The sequence below is a fragment of the Passer montanus genome, unplaced genomic scaffold (genome assembly GCF_014805655.1).
Source record: "Passer montanus isolate IOZ18808 unplaced genomic scaffold, ASM1480565v1 scaffold122, whole genome shotgun sequence".
Lineage (NCBI taxonomy): Eukaryota > Metazoa > Chordata > Aves > Passeriformes > Passeridae > Passer > Passer montanus.
In genome coordinates, this window is record NW_024358945.1 from 310977 (window position 1) to 331042 (window position 20066).

General features: G+C 46.5%; 2 protein-coding genes across 5 annotated transcripts in view; one reads left to right on the top strand and one right to left on the bottom strand.

The window, feature by feature from the left end:
• Positions 1 to 9114: 9114 nt before the first annotated feature.
• On the bottom strand, positions 9115 to 18173 carry LOC120497133 (formin-like protein 20). The gene is made up of 3 exons (XM_039698259.1): positions 17889 to 18173; positions 17004 to 17495; positions 9115 to 9374 (listed from the first exon to the last, which is right to left on the bottom strand). Exons 1-3 carry the CDS (start codon positions 18171 to 18173, stop codon positions 9183 to 9185), a joined length of 969 nt encoding a protein of 322 aa, XP_039554193.1. The 3' UTR covers positions 9115 to 9182.
• Positions 16636 to 20066, top strand: part of SOX5 (SRY-box transcription factor 5) — a 607462-nt gene continuing 604031 nt past the window's right edge. The window contains exon 1 of one of the 4 annotated variants that reach the window (XM_039698241.1): positions 16636 to 16654. The gene's annotated coding sequence lies outside the window, so the exon portion shown is untranslated. Of the gene's footprint in view, positions 16655 to 16770; positions 16966 to 17492; positions 18237 to 20066 lie in introns of those variants that run through there. The other 3 variants (XM_039698239.1, XM_039698237.1, XM_039698238.1) reach the window with 3 other exon arrangements.

The following is a 20066-nucleotide window of genomic DNA, read 5'->3' on the forward strand; positions in this document are numbered from 1 at the left end:
AAGTCAGGACTGTGTATTGATGATGTGCTCAATAAACTGCTTTAACCTGGGACCTTTCACACAGGATTTGATTATGGCAGTGATAGTTTAACTAGAAATGCCATCCGAAATGCGAGTAAAGCATGTGGCTATAGTGACTGTACCTAGCCACTAGAGAGAGACATTATCCCATGCAGTAAAGTGAAATGTTTCACTTGCTGTCGTGGTTTAACCCCAGATGGCAACTAAGTTCTACACAGCCCCTCACTTGCTGTACTTTGAGGGATGAGGTAGAAAATGGGAAGGGTCAAAGAGAGAAAACTCCTGAGTTTGGGTAGAAACAGTTGAACAGGTGAAGCAAAAGCTGAATAGGTAAAACACAAGCAAAGCAAAAGAAGGAATTAATTCCCTGCTTTCCGTGGACAGGCAGATGTTCAGCCCTCTCCAGGACAGCAGGGCTCCATCACATGTGGCAGTGAGTTGGGATGACAAACACCATCACTGCAAACATCCCCCTCTTCTCCTGCTTCCCCAGCTTTATGTGCTGATCATGACCCATATGTTCTGGGACAACTGGTTAATTGGGGCAGTGAGCTGGGATGACAAACACCATCACTGCAAACACACCCCTCTTCTCCTTCTTCCCCAGCTTTATGTGCTGATCGTGATCCATATGTTCTGGGACAATTGGTTAATTGGGGTCAGCTGTCCTGGCTGTGTCCCCTCCCATTCTCCTGCTTCCCCAGCTTTATGTGCTGATCATGACCCATATGTTCTGGGACAACTGGTTAATTGGGGTCAGCTGTCCTGGCTGTGTCCCCTCCCAGCTCCCTGTGCCCCCACTGCTGGATGAGGGGCAGGAAAGGCCTTGGCTCTGTGTGAGAAACATCCCGTCCCTGTGTTTCCAACACTGCCTCCTGCACAACTCCAAACCACAGTCCCACACCAGCCACCACGAAGAAAATGAACACTACTGCAGAGTTAAGTGTTCAGTTAACTCAAACCCAGCAAACTTCCAGATATGCAGGGACCTCACTCAGAGCAAATTGTCCTGTCCTCTGGAGCAGTGACAGAATGGGCTCCCTGATCAGACCTCTGGGAACTGTGGCCCATGATGGCATCACATGCTGCACTTCCAAGGAGGCCATTCCAAAACACCTCAGCAATGGTGTGGAGAGGGTGTCACATTTACACTTCTGTATTTTCAATCAAATCTGAGTGTGTGCAGTGGGGGAAGTGAGGGTTAACTGCTCTGGGGTGGAGCAGGGCAATGCTGATCAAGCCCATGCAGGTAACTTCTTGCAGCGCGGCACTTGGGCAGGCACACGGATTTTTGGGGCTTTACAGAAGGATGGAGAGGCAGATTGCACAGAATTACTGCAAACCCTTGAGCTCCAGAGAGCCTTGTTCAGACCGGGGGTGTTTTAAGGCAGACAGAGCGCTGCCCCAGCGCTCGGATGGTTCATGCGGGCTGCTCAGCCCCGAGATGAACAGGTGCTGGTGTGCTCGGAAAGGAGAACGGGGCTGGCTGGAAACTGCGGTGGAACTCCCCGGAGCAGCCCCGATAAATGAGTGCCGCAGCTCCGAGCTGCGCTCCTGCTCGCGGAGCCTGCCCAGGCGCTCCCGAGCACAGCAGCACCGAGCCGTGGCAAACCCGGGGAGCCTGCTCGGGCTGAAAGCGCGCCGGGGTACAGAAATATCCCATTCCCTGCTGCCGTGAGTGAGCGGGACAGCGCCTGGCGTGTGAGCGATGCTGAGCCCCGGGGCTTTCCTGCGGGCAGTGCCAGCCCCGAGGAATTCCTGGAGAGGCACTGAGCACCGCCCCGCTGTTTGCATCCTTCGGAGAGCTCCGGGCGAGGACCTGCGGTCATTTCCGATGTGATGATGAGTTCTCAGTGCAGACGAGGAACAGCGCTGTCCTGGTGTGCGCTGGGCTATTCGGGGATCCTGAACTTCTCCTTTTCGCTAACACGAAAACACCAGACAACACGTACTTCATTGCTGGCTTCTAATTATTTTATATCAACTCTTAAACTTTGAGTTAGAGCTCACATTAGTGTCTTTGTTTGCACCTGCACTTACTCTCGATTTCTCAAAATAGACTGGAGGCTGGCTTGTGAAAATCCCGTTAAATTTCACGGGCTGATTTGAGAATCTCGGTGGCAGCGCTTTAAAATCCTCTGAAGGTGCGGGTTCAGCTGTATGCAAACACGCGAGGAGAAGTCCCGGGCTGGGTTTCCACCAGGACTTAACTAGGTGCACGTTGAAAGTGAGCATTCGGTTTTTGTCTTGCAAATTAGCCAGCACTCAACTGAGGGGAGTCCTCAATCATTATGCAAATAATAAACGGGTAAAATCCCCTTTTCTTTTTATATAGCAGCACACCCTTTAGCGCATCCTCGGAATTAATCAGTTTTAAGGATTGATTACTGTAAGGCACCACAACCTGCTGGCATTAAAATATTAAAATAAAACCCCTTAAAAGCCCCTTTTTAAAAAGCTAACCAAGCCTGGATTGCAGGCAGGGGTATTTCCTGACCAGCTGTGTCGGTTCCGAGAAGCTTTTCTAGAATCGGGCATGACACTTTCTAGCATCTGACGAGTTTTCAGCACTTATGCTTTGACCACATTTACTGCGTATTGGAAAATTACCTGCACACATTAATATTTAAATGAAAAAAAGGAAAAAAGTATGTGATTAATACTCCTGTGTCACAGAATGGTGATACATGTGCAAGCAGCACTTGAAAAGTCTGTAAATCAATAGAGTTTTGAGTATACAGTGAGTGAAAAAATATATAATTGTATACATTCAACTACATCTTAATGGTTGATATTAATCCTGTAAAATTAGAAAGATGAGAAAAAGCGATCCTTAATTTTCATGGGAAAAAAGGGGGGCAAAAAAGGGTCCAAGACAGATTCACAGAAATAACTTTTTTCTGCTTCTCCTCATTTTGCAAAAGTGGACGAGGAGAGGTGTCCCTGCTCCTCCTGTCAGCAGCTGTGCCACTCCAGGGCCACACAGCATATTGCAATTTGCATGTGCAATGGGGATCCATCATCCCACGCTCAAATTCAGCCAGTCCAGACTGCTGTGCAAAGGAAGAGCTTAAAAGAACTGCATGGGGACTTGAGCTTGGCTGTGAGGGGGCTTCAGTTTCCCCCTGAAGGACAGTTGTTAAAGAGGGAAAGTTATTGTCCTGTTGTGACAAATTTGTGGCATTGCCTGTCCACCACCTAATTCTAACTTCATTTGGGTTGTGCACAGGCACAACGTGATTAACCTTACTTTACAGAGAAGACTTTATTTAAGCTTTTCTTTCACAGTTATCGTTCTGCTCAACGAACAAAAAGTATTTTCTGCTCTCACCCCAACACAGACGACCTCAGGTCAGTGACCTTTTGGTAGCATGTCTAAAGAGTTATTGACTCTTTTCATTTTGATATGGAGATGATGTAGCGATGAAAGAGTGGCTGTCTTTGCACTACAAGAATTCCTGATGAGGACAAGGAGCACACAATGATGTGCTTGGTGTGTCTGGGGCGGTTTCTGTCTGTGTGTGAAGATGGGGATTTTGGGAAGCCAGGTGCTGTGTGCTTACACACTCGTGCTGTGTATATAGACTTAATAACTTCCCTATGCTGCTGAGTGTACATTTCAGCTTTGAGGAACTCAGGGTTAAGTATTTTCCCTAGTTTGAAGCGGGGAAGCTGAGATGGGAGAAAGCCGATGGCTGGAATGGGGCCAGAGGTCCTGGCTGGCTCAGGACTGTGGGGCTCAGAGCTCAGTGCTCAGAGCGTGCAACCACAGCCCTGTGCACCAATAACAAGGCTCAGTCCATTTTGTGGAGGAAAATGAGACCATTCAAGTAACTCAACAGTCCCTTTCTCTGCAGTGGGAATGCATCCCACCCAAAGGTGTGTCGAAGAAATGAGGGTACCCTGAGTTTATACCCTTAGTTATACAGCCTTTTTTCTCTGTTGATTGTACTGTTTCAGCACCCATATTCCAAAAGGACTTTGAAACTGACGGGGCTGTTTATTGAAAGGAAACTTCTCAGGGTGGCTCAGCTTAATTGTGTTCTCATTGGAGTGAAACAGGATGCTTGGCCCAAACCTTATTTCCTTCATTTCACCCCATTCTATTCCCAGCACTTTTCCTGCATCCTGCAGTAAAACACCAGTGACGCTGCATTTTTCTGAGCTCAGGGCATTTGAAGGGATGCACAATCAAGGAAATTTTCATTTATGGATCTTGGAGGAATTTGGGATGCCCGTGTCTTACTGTGGGCAATTCTTTGGAGCCACTTTTCCACTTTTCCCAGTTTCCACTAGAGGGGTTACATGTTCTAGTTCAGAGTGCTGCAGCAGCCCAGGATAAGATGGAGCTGCTTCTTGTCCACCTATATTTTTAACTGCTACAGTTAATTCACAAATACAATAATGAGCTGCCAGTACTAGGGCTGGAGGCCTTAATAATCATTACAAAAATCATTAATTACCAGGAAATTAGAGAGGTGTCTGTTAAGTGGTTAAATTTGCAACCTTCTGTCCACAAACAAGAAATCCAAACGCTTGCCTGAATCATAGCTAACTTCCCACACATTGCTTATAAGCTATATCTTGTTTATTTCTGCATATATTACTCTCAGTAAATGATTAGATTTGTCACCCATGACCCCGTATGCTGTTTGCAATTATTTCTTTTATTAAATTAATCACCACATATTTACTTTGAGAAATTATGTATGATATCTATCGACGCACGCATGTGTATGAGAGTATGTGAGCACATGAACTTCCCTGATTGCCTTTCCTCTTGTGCAGCAAATTAAAAATAACAGGCATTAAAGCTGGCAGAGTTACACTGACAGGGAAACCAGCTCAGAGGGAGGGGGGAAATTGCTATATAGAGTTTTTTTCTTTTGTATTTTAAGTATTTCTACTTATGCATTGAATTTTAATGATCTGGACAGTCTAATCCTCACTAGCAGATGTATAAACACTTGTGGCTCTAAGATTTAAGGGTGCTGGTGTGGACTGCACTCAGCTTTGCTTTTTCCACCTCCCACGTCTTGTGGAGGTGCCTGTGCTGGGGGGATCTGCAGACATATGGGCCCTCACCATCTCCCTGGCACTTTGTGCAGCACTAGTACTGCCCAGATAACTGCTTTGCAGAATCACATCCTCTGTGAATTACTTACTGGGGAGAGGAATTCAAGTGGCTTGCCACTTTTTGCAGGGGAATAGCAAGGCTCTCCTATCTGCAATGGCAATTGAAGTAGCTCATTTTCTAGGAAAACTAACCCTTATGGTATATATGGAAATAGGGCTTCCATCAGGCTGGGCTGTTGTAAAGTTGGGGTTTTCTTTTCTTTTCTTTTCTTTTTTGTTTTGGTATGGTTTGGTTTGTTTTTTTTTGTTTTTGTTTTTGTTTGTTTTGTTTTGTTTTGGTGTTTTTTTTGTTGTTGTTGTTGCTGTTCGTTCGCTTTTCTTTTAATAAAAGCATTCCTATTTCTGTTTAGTTTCCATGTAATCTTTTAGACATTTCATCCTATCAGATTTCTGTCCTGTCTTGTGCTTTACTTTTCATTGTCATGCTTTCTCTGGCTTCTCTGAACATAATTTCTTCTGAGAAGAATTCAGCCCCAACAGCTTCTGAGCTGAATTTACAGATCCATTGTATTTGAGCGGGTTCAAAATGAGACAGAAATACTCACTTCTAATCTGTTATATCTCTGAGGTGCTAATTAGTTTGCCACCTCTTTTTTGCCACCCAGTTCAAACTGGCAACCCGAATGCTATGAGAAATTCTTTTAATGATCTTCTAAGAAAATGATATGAAGTAATTTACTTCTGCAACAAGTAACTTACTTTGGGAAGGGGATCACTGAGACCAAGATAGTTGTGATAATGTGGATTTCACAACCACAAACACTTCAGCTGGTAAAGAAACCAGAATTAAAAGACAAGGTTTAAGCACCCTTGTAGATTCATTACTTTTGTCTGTAAATACCTGGTGTTCTTTGTGCACACACAAAGGGTGGGTTGGAGCCTCCGTAGGTACACACACAAATTCCTTTCCTGACTTTTCCACTCTGCTCCTTTCTCACCTAACAATGAACTCAGGGCCACTGGGTTTCCACCAGCTCAGTAGATGATCTGCTCCGTTTCACCTTGCTGCAAAGCAAGGAGGCCGAGGAGGGAGGGAAGGGGTTTCTGGAAGGGGAAGAACGTGCTGAGCCCGCCCTGACACACCACTCAACCTGGGCTTGGAGTCCTGCATTGTTCTGCCTGTGGGCTGCCTGGACTGCTTCCAAGGACAGCCAACAAAGGCTCGAAGAAAGGACTCAAAACACCACGAGGGAGGGAAATATCTTTGCTAAAGACTCAAATGGGTTTTTGGTGCCTTGCCAGGTGTGCAGGGCAGGCTGCCCAGGGCTGATGCAGCTGCGGGGAGCCCCGGGCTGTCCCCAGCTGTCCCCACAGATGCCACCACTTCCTGAGCTCCTGGGCACAGCCTGAGCAGGGTACTGGCAGGGCAGCAGGTCTGGGGAGAGCACAGGGGACACCCCATCTGGAAAAAAGCTTCTGTGGGCACGAGCTGAGGCTTTCTTTGAAGCTTTTTCTTGGTTACCTCCCTCCCCTCTGCTCCCAACCAAAAATAGGGTTCGCCACAAATGAAAGGACTGCTGGTGCAAACTCTATGGGTTACACACAGACAGAGAGATGATCTGAGGAGAGATTATTTTCTCTATACAAGCAAAAGAACCTCTGGGGGTGAACTGTCTTGTCTTTAGAAATAAAATCAGCAGGAGATCTCTGCAGCCCATAGAGCTGTATTCAGGTTTGATATTCAATTCCAATATTCACCTGAAATTCTGTAAGTTGTTGCTTCCTCTTTTGGATTTAGTGGAGGCTGTTATGACAGTTTTGGTAATAGGTTTCCTTGTAAAATCCCCAACCAAAAAACTTCATTTTGGCCCCAAGTCTGCAATACGAGGATTTGGCACGGGGACTCAGTTTGTAGTTGGTATAATTTATCCATGTTCTCTGTCAGTGAAGACATGTCCATCCTGTCCAGGAGCCCCCAGTTGCACAAAGGCTGTGGGGTGAGTTCTTGGCCAGAAGCACACGGGAACTCCAGCTGTCACCCTGCCAGGCAGTGCTAACATCAGCCGTGGAATTACAACTCTTAAAACGCCCATGGCACCTTCCTGCAGAGGGATGTCTGGGAAACACCTCCCCTTTTAGCATCAAAAATGCCAGCAGCCAGAACGCACCTGAGCAAGGCCAGTTAGCACCTTTCAGGTGCTGGTTTGTGCAGTGCCTCATCCCACCTAGCACAGCTGCCAAGATGATAATCACTTCCAGCCAGTGACATTTTCCATGAATGTCACACTTCGAGCAGGGCGTATTTTATGATCTGCTAACCTTCCCTCCTCTGTCTGTCAGAAGTTGGTTATCATCGATTGGCACTGGCACAACTCATCTTCTAAACAGCCAAGGATCTTTCAATAGCTCCACCTACTTCAGTTCCTGTTTTTAAGAGAAGGGATTTTAAGGCCAGAGGAGTTGTGATGCCTCACTCCACTTCACACAGGCAATGACAGAGATGCAGCTGGAACTGAGCAGGAACCCTGTTGGTTAATTTCTTAGGCTGGGTTTCCCTCTGTATTTACCTTAAGCGTTTTTCCTCCTCCCTTTTCTGTCTGACATCCTTTACTAGAACTTTGCTAATCTCAGGATTATGCAAGGGAGCATATTTCCAGTCACAGGATGCTCACATGCTGCATGGAGCAGGGTGAACTCCAGCTCCATTGCACACTTGCTGCCTGTCACACACACACACAGAGGCACACACAAGCACTGGCTGAGCACTGATCATCAGGGAATTGATTACACCAAGAGGGGTGAAGAGGAGTTGTGAATCACAGGAACAAGCAAGATTGCATTTACCACCTCTGTGGTATAAGTGTCTCAAAAAAAAAAAATAGACAAAATTTCAAAAATGATAAGTTAAAAAAAATTCCTTCAAAAATTACATTAATCTCTGTGCATTGCTCTCTGTGGCACCATAGAAATGGGAATCCTCCCACTTGTCAGCAAGCTACATTTTTAGGAAAAGTGGGCAAGGAGGGTAAACAGGTGGTAGGGGCAGAAATTACAAGTAAAAAAAAATTACTTCAAAAATGACATTAATCTCTGTGCATTGCTCTCTGTTGGGCTGTGGCACCATAGAAATGGGAATCCTGCCACTTGTCAGCAAGCTGCATTTTTAGGAAAAGTGGGCAAGGAGGGTAAACAGGTGGTAGGGGAAGGTAACATGAGAGTAGGAAGGTGATTAGTTTTCAGTGCCATCCCAACTATTCAGGCACTAAATAGATTGTAACTATGAACAAAGAGAGCTGAAATAGGTAAAGATAGCTTTTCCAGCTCGGGAGTGCTTCAGGAATGCTAGATGTTCCTGAGTAAAAACATATTTAATTATTCTGAAAGCCTTGAAAAGTCCCAAAAGCAGCCTACATGGTGTTATCGGTGTTAAAACTCCCTACCTGATGAGTGATGCTCTTCAGGACTCCTTTGTGTCTCCCTTGGTGCCTCTTCCTCTTGTCCCACACCTGGTGTTGACCCTTCTCCCTCCTTCCCCAAGGATACCAGTTATCTCATAGTCACTCTTCTTTTTGAAAACCTCCTTACTCAAAAAGGAAATTTATTAATCAACTGCATCAAGGCCTTCACTGTGAAAGTATCAGTTTGAATCTATGAGAGAGAAAAGGTAATTCCAGGTATAAACAGCTGGTGTCTGGGTGAGAAGGACTCCAAGAATATTACAGTGGGAGAGTCCTTGCTGTGAACTCCTGGATTTGCTCTTTGTCTGCAAGCCTGGCTTCTAATCCCTGCCCTGGATTTACAAATACCAGCCCCGCTCCTGGCTTGGAGGATGAATACAATAGGGTTTTAGTGCAGATTTCTTTCTGAACAAAAGGCCATACTAGAGACCTTTGTTTTCTTCCAAACTTTTTGGTTTGTTTTGAAGTCAGTTGAAAGACAAAAATGCAAACACCCCCCACCACACACACACTAATTCAGAGACTTCTAATTTGTCTGACAGGTTCTTAGTGAGGATTTTAAAAAAAATTTTTTTGTCTAATAGATAATTTTCTGAGTGTCCCAGTGTGCCACTTAACTTCTTGCTTCTATTTTGGTTTCATCCTCGTGGCTGGCCATCTTCTCTTCTGGCCTTCTTTCCTGCTTTGACTCTTCTGCACAGGGCCCTGAGCTGGTGCCAGCAGGAGCTGAACCTCAGGTGTCCCTGCCAGGAGCTCTCCCTGTATCCCAGCACGTCCTGGGGCTGTCTGGTGCTCAGCCGTGGCCCATGGGCTCCTCACCTGCAGCAGAAAGGCACAAGAGGTGTTTCAGTTACCTGGCCAGGAAGGAAAATCAGCCCACTTAAACCGATCCCACTGAAAAGCTGATTTGTACTGGTGAAACTTCAATTTATCAATAACAGCTCTTCACATAAACATTTGCAGAAAGAGATCATTGGTTTACTCATCTCTTACTTTATTTTGTCTGAAGAGAGGCAGTTCTATCAAAATAGAAAAAAGAAAAAAGGAGGATTAAAAATATTTTCCTGAATGACCTTAATTTTTTGGCAAAAGACTTGCAGCCAAGAGTTATGTTTCAGAATGACTAAGAGTGAATGGATGGTGGGACACCTGTTCTTGAAAGCTTTCATGTTCTGCTGTGTGAACTGGGGAAGCTGGATCACCAGTCACATGGCATATGTTTAAAAATATTATTTAAATTAAACTCTTAAAAAAAAATAGCACGTAAGCCTGCAGCATAAGTGTTTGGGTTTTGGCTGGGTAGTTTGTTTGGTTTGGGGTTGTTTTTAATTTTTATCTTTTTTTTGTGAGTGGAGGCACATGCATTTTCTTTGTGGGTTTTGTTGGGGTTTTTTGGTGGCTGAAACTGAGCTCCAGAGAAGCAGTTCAGGGGCACCTCTAAGTGCTATTGACTTTCAGTCAGATAGCAGGTATGTAATTGCTTTTTGAATACTTCTGAATATGTGACATCTAGGATCAATGTATCCAGCACTTGTGCTAAGTTTTGCTCACCTGCTTTGGATGTTTTGGATGCTGAAATCAACATGTTGAAGTGGTTTAGGAATATTTGTGCCTATGACTTGATGTGTGAGATTTGATTCTCACTGGGTTCAGCATATGAAAGCTCTGAAAGGTTTGCACAGCTTTGTGTGTTGATATATTTGTGCTACTTCGTGTTGCTGATATCTGGAAATTCCTAATACTGTATATGATTATTGTTCATGTAATATTAACTCACATTTCTGATCTAAATGAATCAATTACACGAAGCTGCAAAGTTCCACAAATTAGCTCTGCAGTGCATAATGCCCTGATGTAAATCATGGAATACTGATTTTGTGTTTCTTATGTTGCAGACTATTTTCTTACACCAGATAAGCACATGAGAACAGTGAGAAAGCAATGTTTGTTGTGTTGTTTTCTCTCATGCTATTATTTATAATTTCTAATGCCATGTCTTACATCCTGTTTCACAACCAGAGTCAGATACTCTTGTTTAACTGCTGAGGAAGTCTGAACAGTTTGATCCCAAATAAGGGCAGCTCTGACTAGATGCACTGAGAAAATAAAAGGCAAAACCCCAATCTCCTCTCCTGGATGCAACCTGAGTGCCAGAGCAGCTCCCACAGCACTGCACAGATAGCTAGGTTCATTTTGGAGCATCCAGCTGTGAGGTGACACACTTAATGCACCAGTGATCTGATCCAGTATAGAAAATCTTTGGGGCCTGATTCCCCGTGCCTCTCACCTTGTGCAGCCATTTGTAGTGAGCAGCCTGAATGCCCACACACTGGAAAAGCAGAATAGAGAAGATTTTGCACTGCTTATCCTTCACTGCAGACCTGCAGCCACGTGAGCAGGTGTGTGAGGTAAAACAGGCTTTGAGTTCTTAGGAAAATTTTATTTATATGCCATTGGGGTTTTTTTGGTGGGTTTTTGTTTGTTTGTTTGTTTGTTTGTTTGTTTTGTTTTGTTTTCTTTAAAGGTAAAATATAAAGCTATTTGAGCCTTCCAGACAGTGATCTTATGAGCATTCCTCTAGGATACATCCAGAGCAATAGAATATGCACACATAGAAATATGTGCAGGTCTAAGAGTCAGCACAGACCAGAACAAGTGCTAAACCCCAGTCCCTCCTTAGAAATTCAGATGTTGCCAGTTGAAAGGGTTGTTTTCCTAACCCAGCAATCATTTCACAAAAGGAGCTCCAATGCCAATTTTAAATCAATGATTGCCCTGTTACGAACACAACCTCCTCTCCTTTTTGTTTTTATGATAGTAATTTAAGGATATTAGGAGCTGTGTTACTCCACAAAAGATGGTAGTGCAAGAAAACAGCTTTGCATGAGAAATGCTGTAGCAAAAATTGTATATGCTCTCTGATTTTTCAAACAATGATCTCAAATTCAGAGAACAAACTTTGTACTAAGAAAGAATATTTTTGGTTGGAATTTTGGCCATTTTTACTTAATTTTGTTTGGTTTTGCTATGTTTGTTTGCTTTTTTAAGGGTACTATTTATTGCATACATGCTGGGGAATAATCATACAGCAATGTGCTAAATTTTAAACAAGGTCACACCATTTGTTTTCCACACTTATTTTAATATTAATTACTGCACCTAAATACCTATAAAAAAAAAAAAGCTCTATCTTGTGGCACAAACCTTGATTATATTGAAAATTAGAGGTTTTTGGCAATGACGGGAAAGTGAGTCATTTTTTCTGTCCTTTTACGGCATTTTTTTTTCTTTTGTTTTCATTTAAGGAGCACTGTAGAGATAATGATCTTAATAAAACAGTATATACAAATCCCTGTTCCTGTGCTACTGATAAGACACTAACTGCTCAGTCCTGCTAAAACTTACTCACAGGAACTGGCCTCTATTTTCAGAAGTCACTGATTATTTTGATTACCTCCTTTTTTCAGTCAGTCACCAGTTTTAGAAAACGTGGCTAGATGTAAAAAATGAAAGACACCTTTCCTTTTGGAAAGGTCTATGCCACAATTTTTGCCACCTTGTAGAGTGCCCAAAACTCTTGGAAATCACCCTGAAAACCTTGCTGCAGCCTTGGTTTGAGTTTGAAGTGCACACTGTGCACAACCTGGATTCCTTCATGGTCTGAAGTTGCACGTCTGCACCGCCCCTGATGCCTTGGGAAGGCTGACATGGAAGAGAGGCTGGATGGAATTCCAGAATAAAGCAGGGGTTTATTCAAAGGATCTCCTCCATGGATGCACCTCGGGCAGCACCAGAGCCCAGCCAGGGCTGCACCCAGGATGAACCCAAATGGTCCCAAAATGCACGAGCGCTGCCGGGGTCTCTCCCTGGGCTCAGCTCTGCTCCATGTGCACATTGCAGTTCAGTGTCCAACCCCAGCTGCAGCCCCTGCAGTCCCACCCTGCTTGTTTTTCTCTCTGCAGCCCACGGGGTTTGTGCTCCTGGGCTGAGATTGGGATCATTTGTCCTTGGTGCCCAGCTGGAGCAGGAATTGTTTTGTGTCCCTGCTCTGTGCAGAGAGCTCACCTCCCCTAATGTGAAGCTCAGAACTGCACGCTAATGCAGCTCAGAATCTGAAAAATATCAAAGCTACAACCTGAGGCATCATCCTAATAGTCTGCCCTCATTAATTAGTCCTGAGTGACCCTCACTGAGCCATTTCTGATGGTGCCCACACCTAGGCAAGCATCACCACATGGTTCCTCATCCTGCAAGGGCTTCCTCCAGAGGAGGCTCCATGGCAAACACCACTAATTAACCTGGTGGTGGGGTAAACAGCCAAGAAGGAAAGGGGACAGCCAGAAGGTATGCATGAGACCTCCAGCTATCATCCTGGGTGGGTTCTCTCACTTCTGGCAGGCACAAAAGTGAAGTTAATGTTTGGGACTTAATCCTCTCCTCTATCACAATAGATAATCTGTGATTTTAGGATGCTGCCTCTTGGTGGAGAATTCCAGTGTCAATTCTGGTATCCTGCTCTTCTATTAGGGCAGAGTTGGAGAGGCTTAAATGTTTTGATGGCCTCTGTAGCACCAGAGTCAGGGGTGGGCTAAGAAGCTGGATTTGGAAATGGAATATATGAGAATATACATATTTATTCATCTGTTGGAATAATGGAAAGCTTTTGATAATGTTCAGTGTGGACTAAGGCTGAAATTAAAAAATAAATCTGGAACTTTGCCACTGGATTTGTGCCTAGGAAAGAAGCAAACCTAAGTTAAGTTTTGTGGAGTTCAGGTCCTCCTCCTTTTTCCTGGGGAAGGGTTGAGGGGCGGGCTTCAGACGTGAGCTCATTGTAAAAGAGAGATTAGGGAAGATCTGCCCTAAATTGTAGTTTTGTAATCCCTGAGCTGGGCCCACTTAACTGTTTGACATGTGAAAATATTGTATTAATGAAGTTCCAGCCTGCTTCTTAAATCCATCCTTGTGACTGTCTTTATTCATCTGCATGTCCTGATAGATTATGATTATTTTTATATATACAAGTAATCTCATTGAAATCTATGGGTTACCACTGGTAGCATGATAGATGGTTGTGGCTCACGCCTTTAATCCATTATTGAAGCTGAAAGCTGTTTACAGATTCTTGTAATACTTAATTTTTGCTCAGCATGGACAACTCAAAGCAAGTATCTTCACTTTTTCAGCTGGCTTCCTCTTCTCTTTATCATTCCACGTGCCTGCAGTAGTTTAAATTATAGAACGCCACACTGACATTTAATTTAATCAACATTTCCTGTTTCTTTTAGATTTTGTATGCACCTTCCACTAAAAATAAATATATTCCTTATTTAGTTAATAGGACCTAAATGTGGGACCCACACTGCCAGTTGCTCTGCTGAAACATGATTCTATCATTTAATTTCAGGAACCAGCTAATGAGAAACTGGAGAGAGTGCCCTATTCAGGGACACAACAGCAGCATGTTTTATGTTCCCTAGGAAGTTATTTTAATGTCTTTTTGAAATATTATAGATGGGATTCTCTAGTGCCTCTGGGAGAACAGAGACAAGAGCTTCATAGAACCACATTGCTTTAATTTAAGCAGCAGAGGCTTTTCCTACTGGCAGAAATCAGTGCAAGCATCACCCTGATTTTATTACAGAGGAGCAGATAAGGCATGCTGAATGTAAAAGATGAGAGTGGTGCTTGGACTGATTGGGACCACGTAAGGGTGTTCTTGTGCTGATGCTCTCTGATAGGAAAACAGATGTTTGTAAGTTCCTAAGGGGTTTCTTCATTTCGATATGGCTTTAAGGTTATCTCAGTACCTCAATAATTGGATTACTCTGGCACAAAGATAATGTTGTTTTATAGGACTCAGGCTTTGCTGTTCAATGCTGTCCTTTATACCTCTGAGAGGTAGCAACAAACCATCTCCATGTGAGAAAGGTGGCATTTGACCACAGCTCTTGTGAAATGAGTGTGCCAAGGCTCAATGGAGTAGAAAACTGGAGCTATGAATTTTCTAGGAGGATGAGGCAAGAAGCAGCTTGTGAATAGTGGTAGTGAAGGGAAAAAAACAGGGAAAACTAAAGACAGATTAGCTCTGTGTGAGCAGAGAGATCTCTCTGTATTTTTTTTTCCTTAGAATCATATATAAAACTTTAACTTGCAGGTTCAGGGGTGGATGGGGGGAACCAACGTAGAGCTGTGCATAAAACACCTTCACAAACTGATTTTTAGGTGCACACTGCTCACTGCAAAGATGTGTGATACCTTTCATTTCAACACAGCCATGTTCCATGAGCACTAGAACAGCACCAGGCTCAGGCCATGCCTCCCTGGTGCTGGGAAACTGGGAGCTAGCCAGAGCTTTGCCAATTGCACATTTAAAATAGCTAGCAATTTTTACCCAGTAGCCTACCTTTCACTGGGTAAGTCGCACTGAAAATTTTCTTTTGTGTTTTCTTTAGTTATTCAGGGTGGAAAAGTGGCCTGAAGCTGTGCTCCCAGCTGTGTCCAGCCCGTGTGTGCTAACATTCAACATCCTGTGCACTCAAATATGCAGGGCTAAATAAGGAGATGTCTTTAGGTTCTACTAAAAAGCATTTGGTTGACTGAAAATGTTGAAATGAGTCAATGGAGAAATGGCAACATCCTTCCTTTAAATGAAAAAATAAATAAACCCCTAGAATTAATTATTTGCAATAAATAGTAAAAATTAAATGATTATTGGCGTTCACAATTGTTTAAAAAAGTATTTGGAAATAGGATGCTAGAGTCTTTGAGGAATGAAATATCCTCATTATTCTAGACAAACTCAAATGCAGCTGCTAGCAGTCCAATGGGGCTTTTTTCCTTCCTTTCTATCTTTTTTTTTTTTTTGTAATTCTCTTTTCCACTGAACACCTTAATCCTATTGTAGAACTAGAAAAATACAGCTCCTGTGGAGAGCATAATACAATCTCACACCATTGTGCTTTTGATCTTAAATAAAATGCACCCGCATTTGGCTTTTTCTCTTTGCACCAGATTAGTTTTGGACCCAGCCACCCTTATTCCTTTCTTGTGCTGAACTGCAAGGAACTTTATCATGATTGGAAGGAGGAGTTGGCATAAAGTAATAGTAAAGGGGGGGGAAGTGCTTATGCAAGAAAAAAAGGTGTGGGCAGGGTATGAGGGGAAAAGAGCTCTGAAGGATGTGGGGAGGACACCCAGAGCCTGCACCCTGCACTGAGGACACCTTTCTCAAAAGCCTGCATTTAATTCAGAAGAGGCAAGTTTGAGGCTGGCTTAGTGCTTGGGTTTTTGGGTACAATCAGGCCATGGCCCTGTCTGTCCTGCTTGGTCACTGCAGGCCTGAGAGCCATGCTGCTCCCTGGCACCTCTGCAGAAATGCTGCTGCAGAGCTCAGAAGCCCCATTCCTCTGCCAGCCTGGCTTCTTCCCTGGTGTGAGCAGTTATGGGGCCGGCTGGGAGAGCTGATGCTTGCGCCCATCCAGAGCTGGCCCAGCTCCCATCTGCCCTGCTCCCGTCCCACCCACAGGACTCCCGTGGGAGTTCCTGCCACAGAGGTAGGGAGGAAGCCAAGAGAGAAACATTCCTCCAGCTCTTTTCTTTTTTTCTCCTTTTCCCGTCAGAGTTACCACCCTCTCTCACCACTCCTACGGAGAGGTCTGAAGTCTCACTGAATCAGCAGTTGTGAATATTATCCATGCTGTTAATGGTTTGCATCTTTTTGCATGAAAGGGTAAAATCACTTAGGGACACACACACACAGAGAAAAGATCACATACAGTAACATATCCAAGCACGGGAAAAAAAAAAAAAAAAAAGTTGTAATGTTCATGAATTCCAGATGATGACTTTTTAAATCCCCAAGAAGGCAGTGAAATTGTTTGATTGTTCTTGTTAATTATTGGACTTGTCCCAGTATCAAATATTTGTAGAAGATAAGACTTCCCTCGTGGAGATGAATAATAACCGAACTTGCTCTTCTTTGAGCAGTTTGGCTCAGGGTGCAGATTTCTGCCTTTCCCACTCCCAGGCTCCAGCCCCGTCCAGCCGGCTTCGGCGGAGCACGTGTACGAACTGCTCCGTTAAAAATAAAAGACCCCGTAAGTAAACAAGCGGGAGAGCGAGCGAGAGGCAGACCGGGGTAGGGCCACCCTCCATCCCCGCAGCAGCGGGACGGGCTCCGAGGGGCAGCAGCGGCGGCAGGAAAACGGGAGGGAGGGAGGGAGGGAGGAACCGCGGCTCCCCCGCACCGCTCCGCGGAGCCCCGGCCGCGGGGCACGGCTGCAGCCCGGCGGGAGCAGGAGGGACCCTTCGGGAGCGGGGAGAAGCGCTCGCTGCCCGCCCGGGGGCACGGCGGGGCACGGGCACGGGCTGCAGCAGCGCGGGGAGCCGCGGTCCCGCGGCCGCTGAGGTAACCCTGGGGCTGGGGGACACCGCTGCGCTCCGAACCTCATCTTCGGCGCTGCGGAGAGCGCGGAGGGGCGGGCAGCCCAAACTTCTGCCTCTGCCGCGGCTCCTGGGGATGCGGTGCGGTGACACGGGCTGGCCGTGCGGGAGGTGCCAGCTCACGGACACGCTCACGGACACGGACACGCAGCTCCCGGCGTGTTTACTCTCCGCGGAAGGGCGGGCGGGGGCAGCGCTCCTCGGGAAGGGACACCTCGGCAGCGGCGTGCCCGCGGCAGCCCCGCTCGGGGAAGAAGTTCCCGGGCGGAGCAGGCGGGGAGGGCTCGGTGCCGCCGCTTTGAGCCGCCGGCCGTGGCGGCGGACAGCCCCGCCCCGCCCGCTCGGCGGGCAGCGAGGATGAGGATGAGGACGAGGATGAGGATGGTGGCCGTGCGCGGGGGCGGCGGGCGCGTCACTTACCGGCGGGAGGAGGTCGGGGACGGTGTGAGGCAGCCCCGCCGAGCCGGGGGGACTCCCCGCGCAGCCCCCTCCCCGCTGTCACCATATCGCCTTCCTCCTCCGCCTCCTCCTCCTCCTCCTGCTGCTGCCGCTGCCTGCCGGGGTGCCGGCGGCGGCCAGGCGCGGCGCGGCGAGCCTCTCCTCCCCCATTGTTCCCGGTCTCCCTCTCCTTTTTTTTTTCTTTTTTTTCCCCTTTTGTTATTTGCACTCGCATTGTGTTGTTTGTCTCTGAAGCCGCCTCATGACCAGCCAAGGGATTTCACCTCGTCCTTGAGAGACAGACAGCGAGAAGGGGGAAGGGGTGGGAAGAAGGGGGGAGAGAGAGGAAGAGCTCACCAAACACCCATCTCCCGGTCCCTCCCCGCACCTCTGGCTCTCCCCACCCCGCCAGTGTCTCAGTTAGCACCCCGCGCCCGGAGGAGACATGACAGACAGCGGGTAGGTGCGCTGTTCTAACTTTGTCGCTGCCGCTGCCCGGGGCGGGCGGGGGGCGCGCCGGCGGGCCGGGGGAGGCGGCGGGGCCGGCCGGCAGCCCAGCTCGGCCGCTCGCACACCTCCCGAAGTTTGGCACAACTTGTCACGCCCCCCCCTCTCCTCCTCCTCCTCCTGCCGTTCCCGTTCCGTTCCTGCCCCGCTGCCGGGGCTGGGGGCGGGCGGGGGCGGTCCGGCCGCGGTGCGGCGGGGCAGCGGCGGCTCCGCGCCCTGCCCGGGCATGGCTCAGCCCTCGGGATCCCGGCGGACAGGAAGCTTTAAATTATTGTAATTGCCTCTCCGTGCGTGAGTGCCGAGCCCGCCGGGGCGAGCGGGGGGCAGCGGGGCGGGGGCAGCGGCGGGAGCATCGCTGCGTGGGGCTGCCGGGCGCCTCGCTCGCTTCTGCCCGGCAGCAGGGTGGCTCTGGGGAAGGGCGCCGAAGGCTCTCGGTTCGCTCCTTTCGGCTCTTTCCCCCTCGGAAGGAAAGCGGGTCGGGGGGAAAAGCGATTTTCCTTTCCTTCCCTCGGCCCCGCGGGTTCCCGGCGCTGGCAGCGAGCGCTGCCTTCTCTGAAAAGTTCGGGGACTTTATTCCAGCCCGACTGCGATCCTGGAATAAGCGGAGCCGCTCGCCGGGAGGAACGTGATCGGCTTTTCCCAGGGGATGGCACGCTGCCTCAGCCCTGTACTTTGGTCAAGGGTACAACCAATAGCGAGCTGTGGGATTTTGGGTAATAAGTGTGGGAATCTGCAAGAGGAGTAGGTCTAAGAGTGATTTGTTTTCTTACTGCTCATGAATAATGGCCTCGAGCTTTTTTTTTTTTTTTTTTTTTTTTTTAAGAAAAAACAAAACAGGCCAACGAAGTAGGCACGTGGGAGATTTGTAGGCGTTCAACATCGCAATCATCATCATCAACAACAGCAATACAGTAGGGACGTCCGGGAGGATGGTGTCTGATGAGAGCCGTTTTGTCTGAGAGGCTGCTATCACATGCTGGCACAGGTAGCGTTTGCTATCATTGCTGAAACATTGACCTCTTCTAAAAGGAAAGCCAGCAATATCCTAAAATTAGAGAGAAAATGTTTTTTGGTTGATTTTTTTTTTAATTATTATTTTTAGCAGAGCTGCATTTCACTCCATCTCTGTCAGAGAGTGAAATACTAAGTTTAGTTCAGATTGGGAAAGGAAGTTTGATTCCAGCTGTAGAACTGTAGGATAATGTGTCCTGGCTTTCATCCTTCCAGTTTAAATCCAGCTAGCTGTGCACAGCCTTGCTGAAGTGAGCCACTCAGATTAAAAGGCGACTTCTGATGAGGAGCTAGTACAAAGTTTTTCTTACCAAGAGCTGGTACAAAGATTTTCATCAAAGTATTTTATCACCTGAAACTTACGTGGAAACGGCTACTTGTATCTGCTGTTCTTAATCCTTCCCGGGCCTGGAAGATACATTATTGCCTCAGAAATTAATTCTTTGTCCTGCAAGCTGTACCGTTTACAGCCATCAAATTGGAATTGCAGAGGGAGATATTTTAAATTTAGCTATAATATCTGTCCAGGTTAGAGCCAGCTTTGTTTTACAAGGCTCCTGCAGCTGAAGAGGGAGAGGCTGGCACGATGTGTTGCATCTTGCAAATGGATAGCATGTCTATTCTGACATGATTTGAACATGAAAACCCAATAAACACATGGTCATTATGCATGGAAATCTCACAGCAGAGCTTTCTGCTTGCACTTAGACTGTTTTGGTTGAGAGTTACGCTATGAGGAGCACAAGACTTGAAAGCTGCAAGTGGCTTGTGTAAACAGATGGACATTTGAGATGTATTGATGGCTTCAAGTTAATTCAGTTAACATGTGGGTGCACATGTATTTAATTTAGCCTAGTGTAAGTTTTTGTAAGCAAGGGAAGCTCATATGTGCTTTTTAGAAAGAAAGAAGGAGCCTGAGGATTTTGTCTGTAGCTCTTGGAGCTGCAGCTGTAGAGGCTCTTAGGGACTGTGACCCTCCTGTTGTCACAGTCTTGTAGGCCCAGGTGAGACTGAACAGTTTTTCACTGAGGGTAGCTTGCAGATGAATTTTGAAATGGTAAAGTACCCTGTGCTGAGAAAACACAAAAGTGCTTAAACACATCTTCCTGC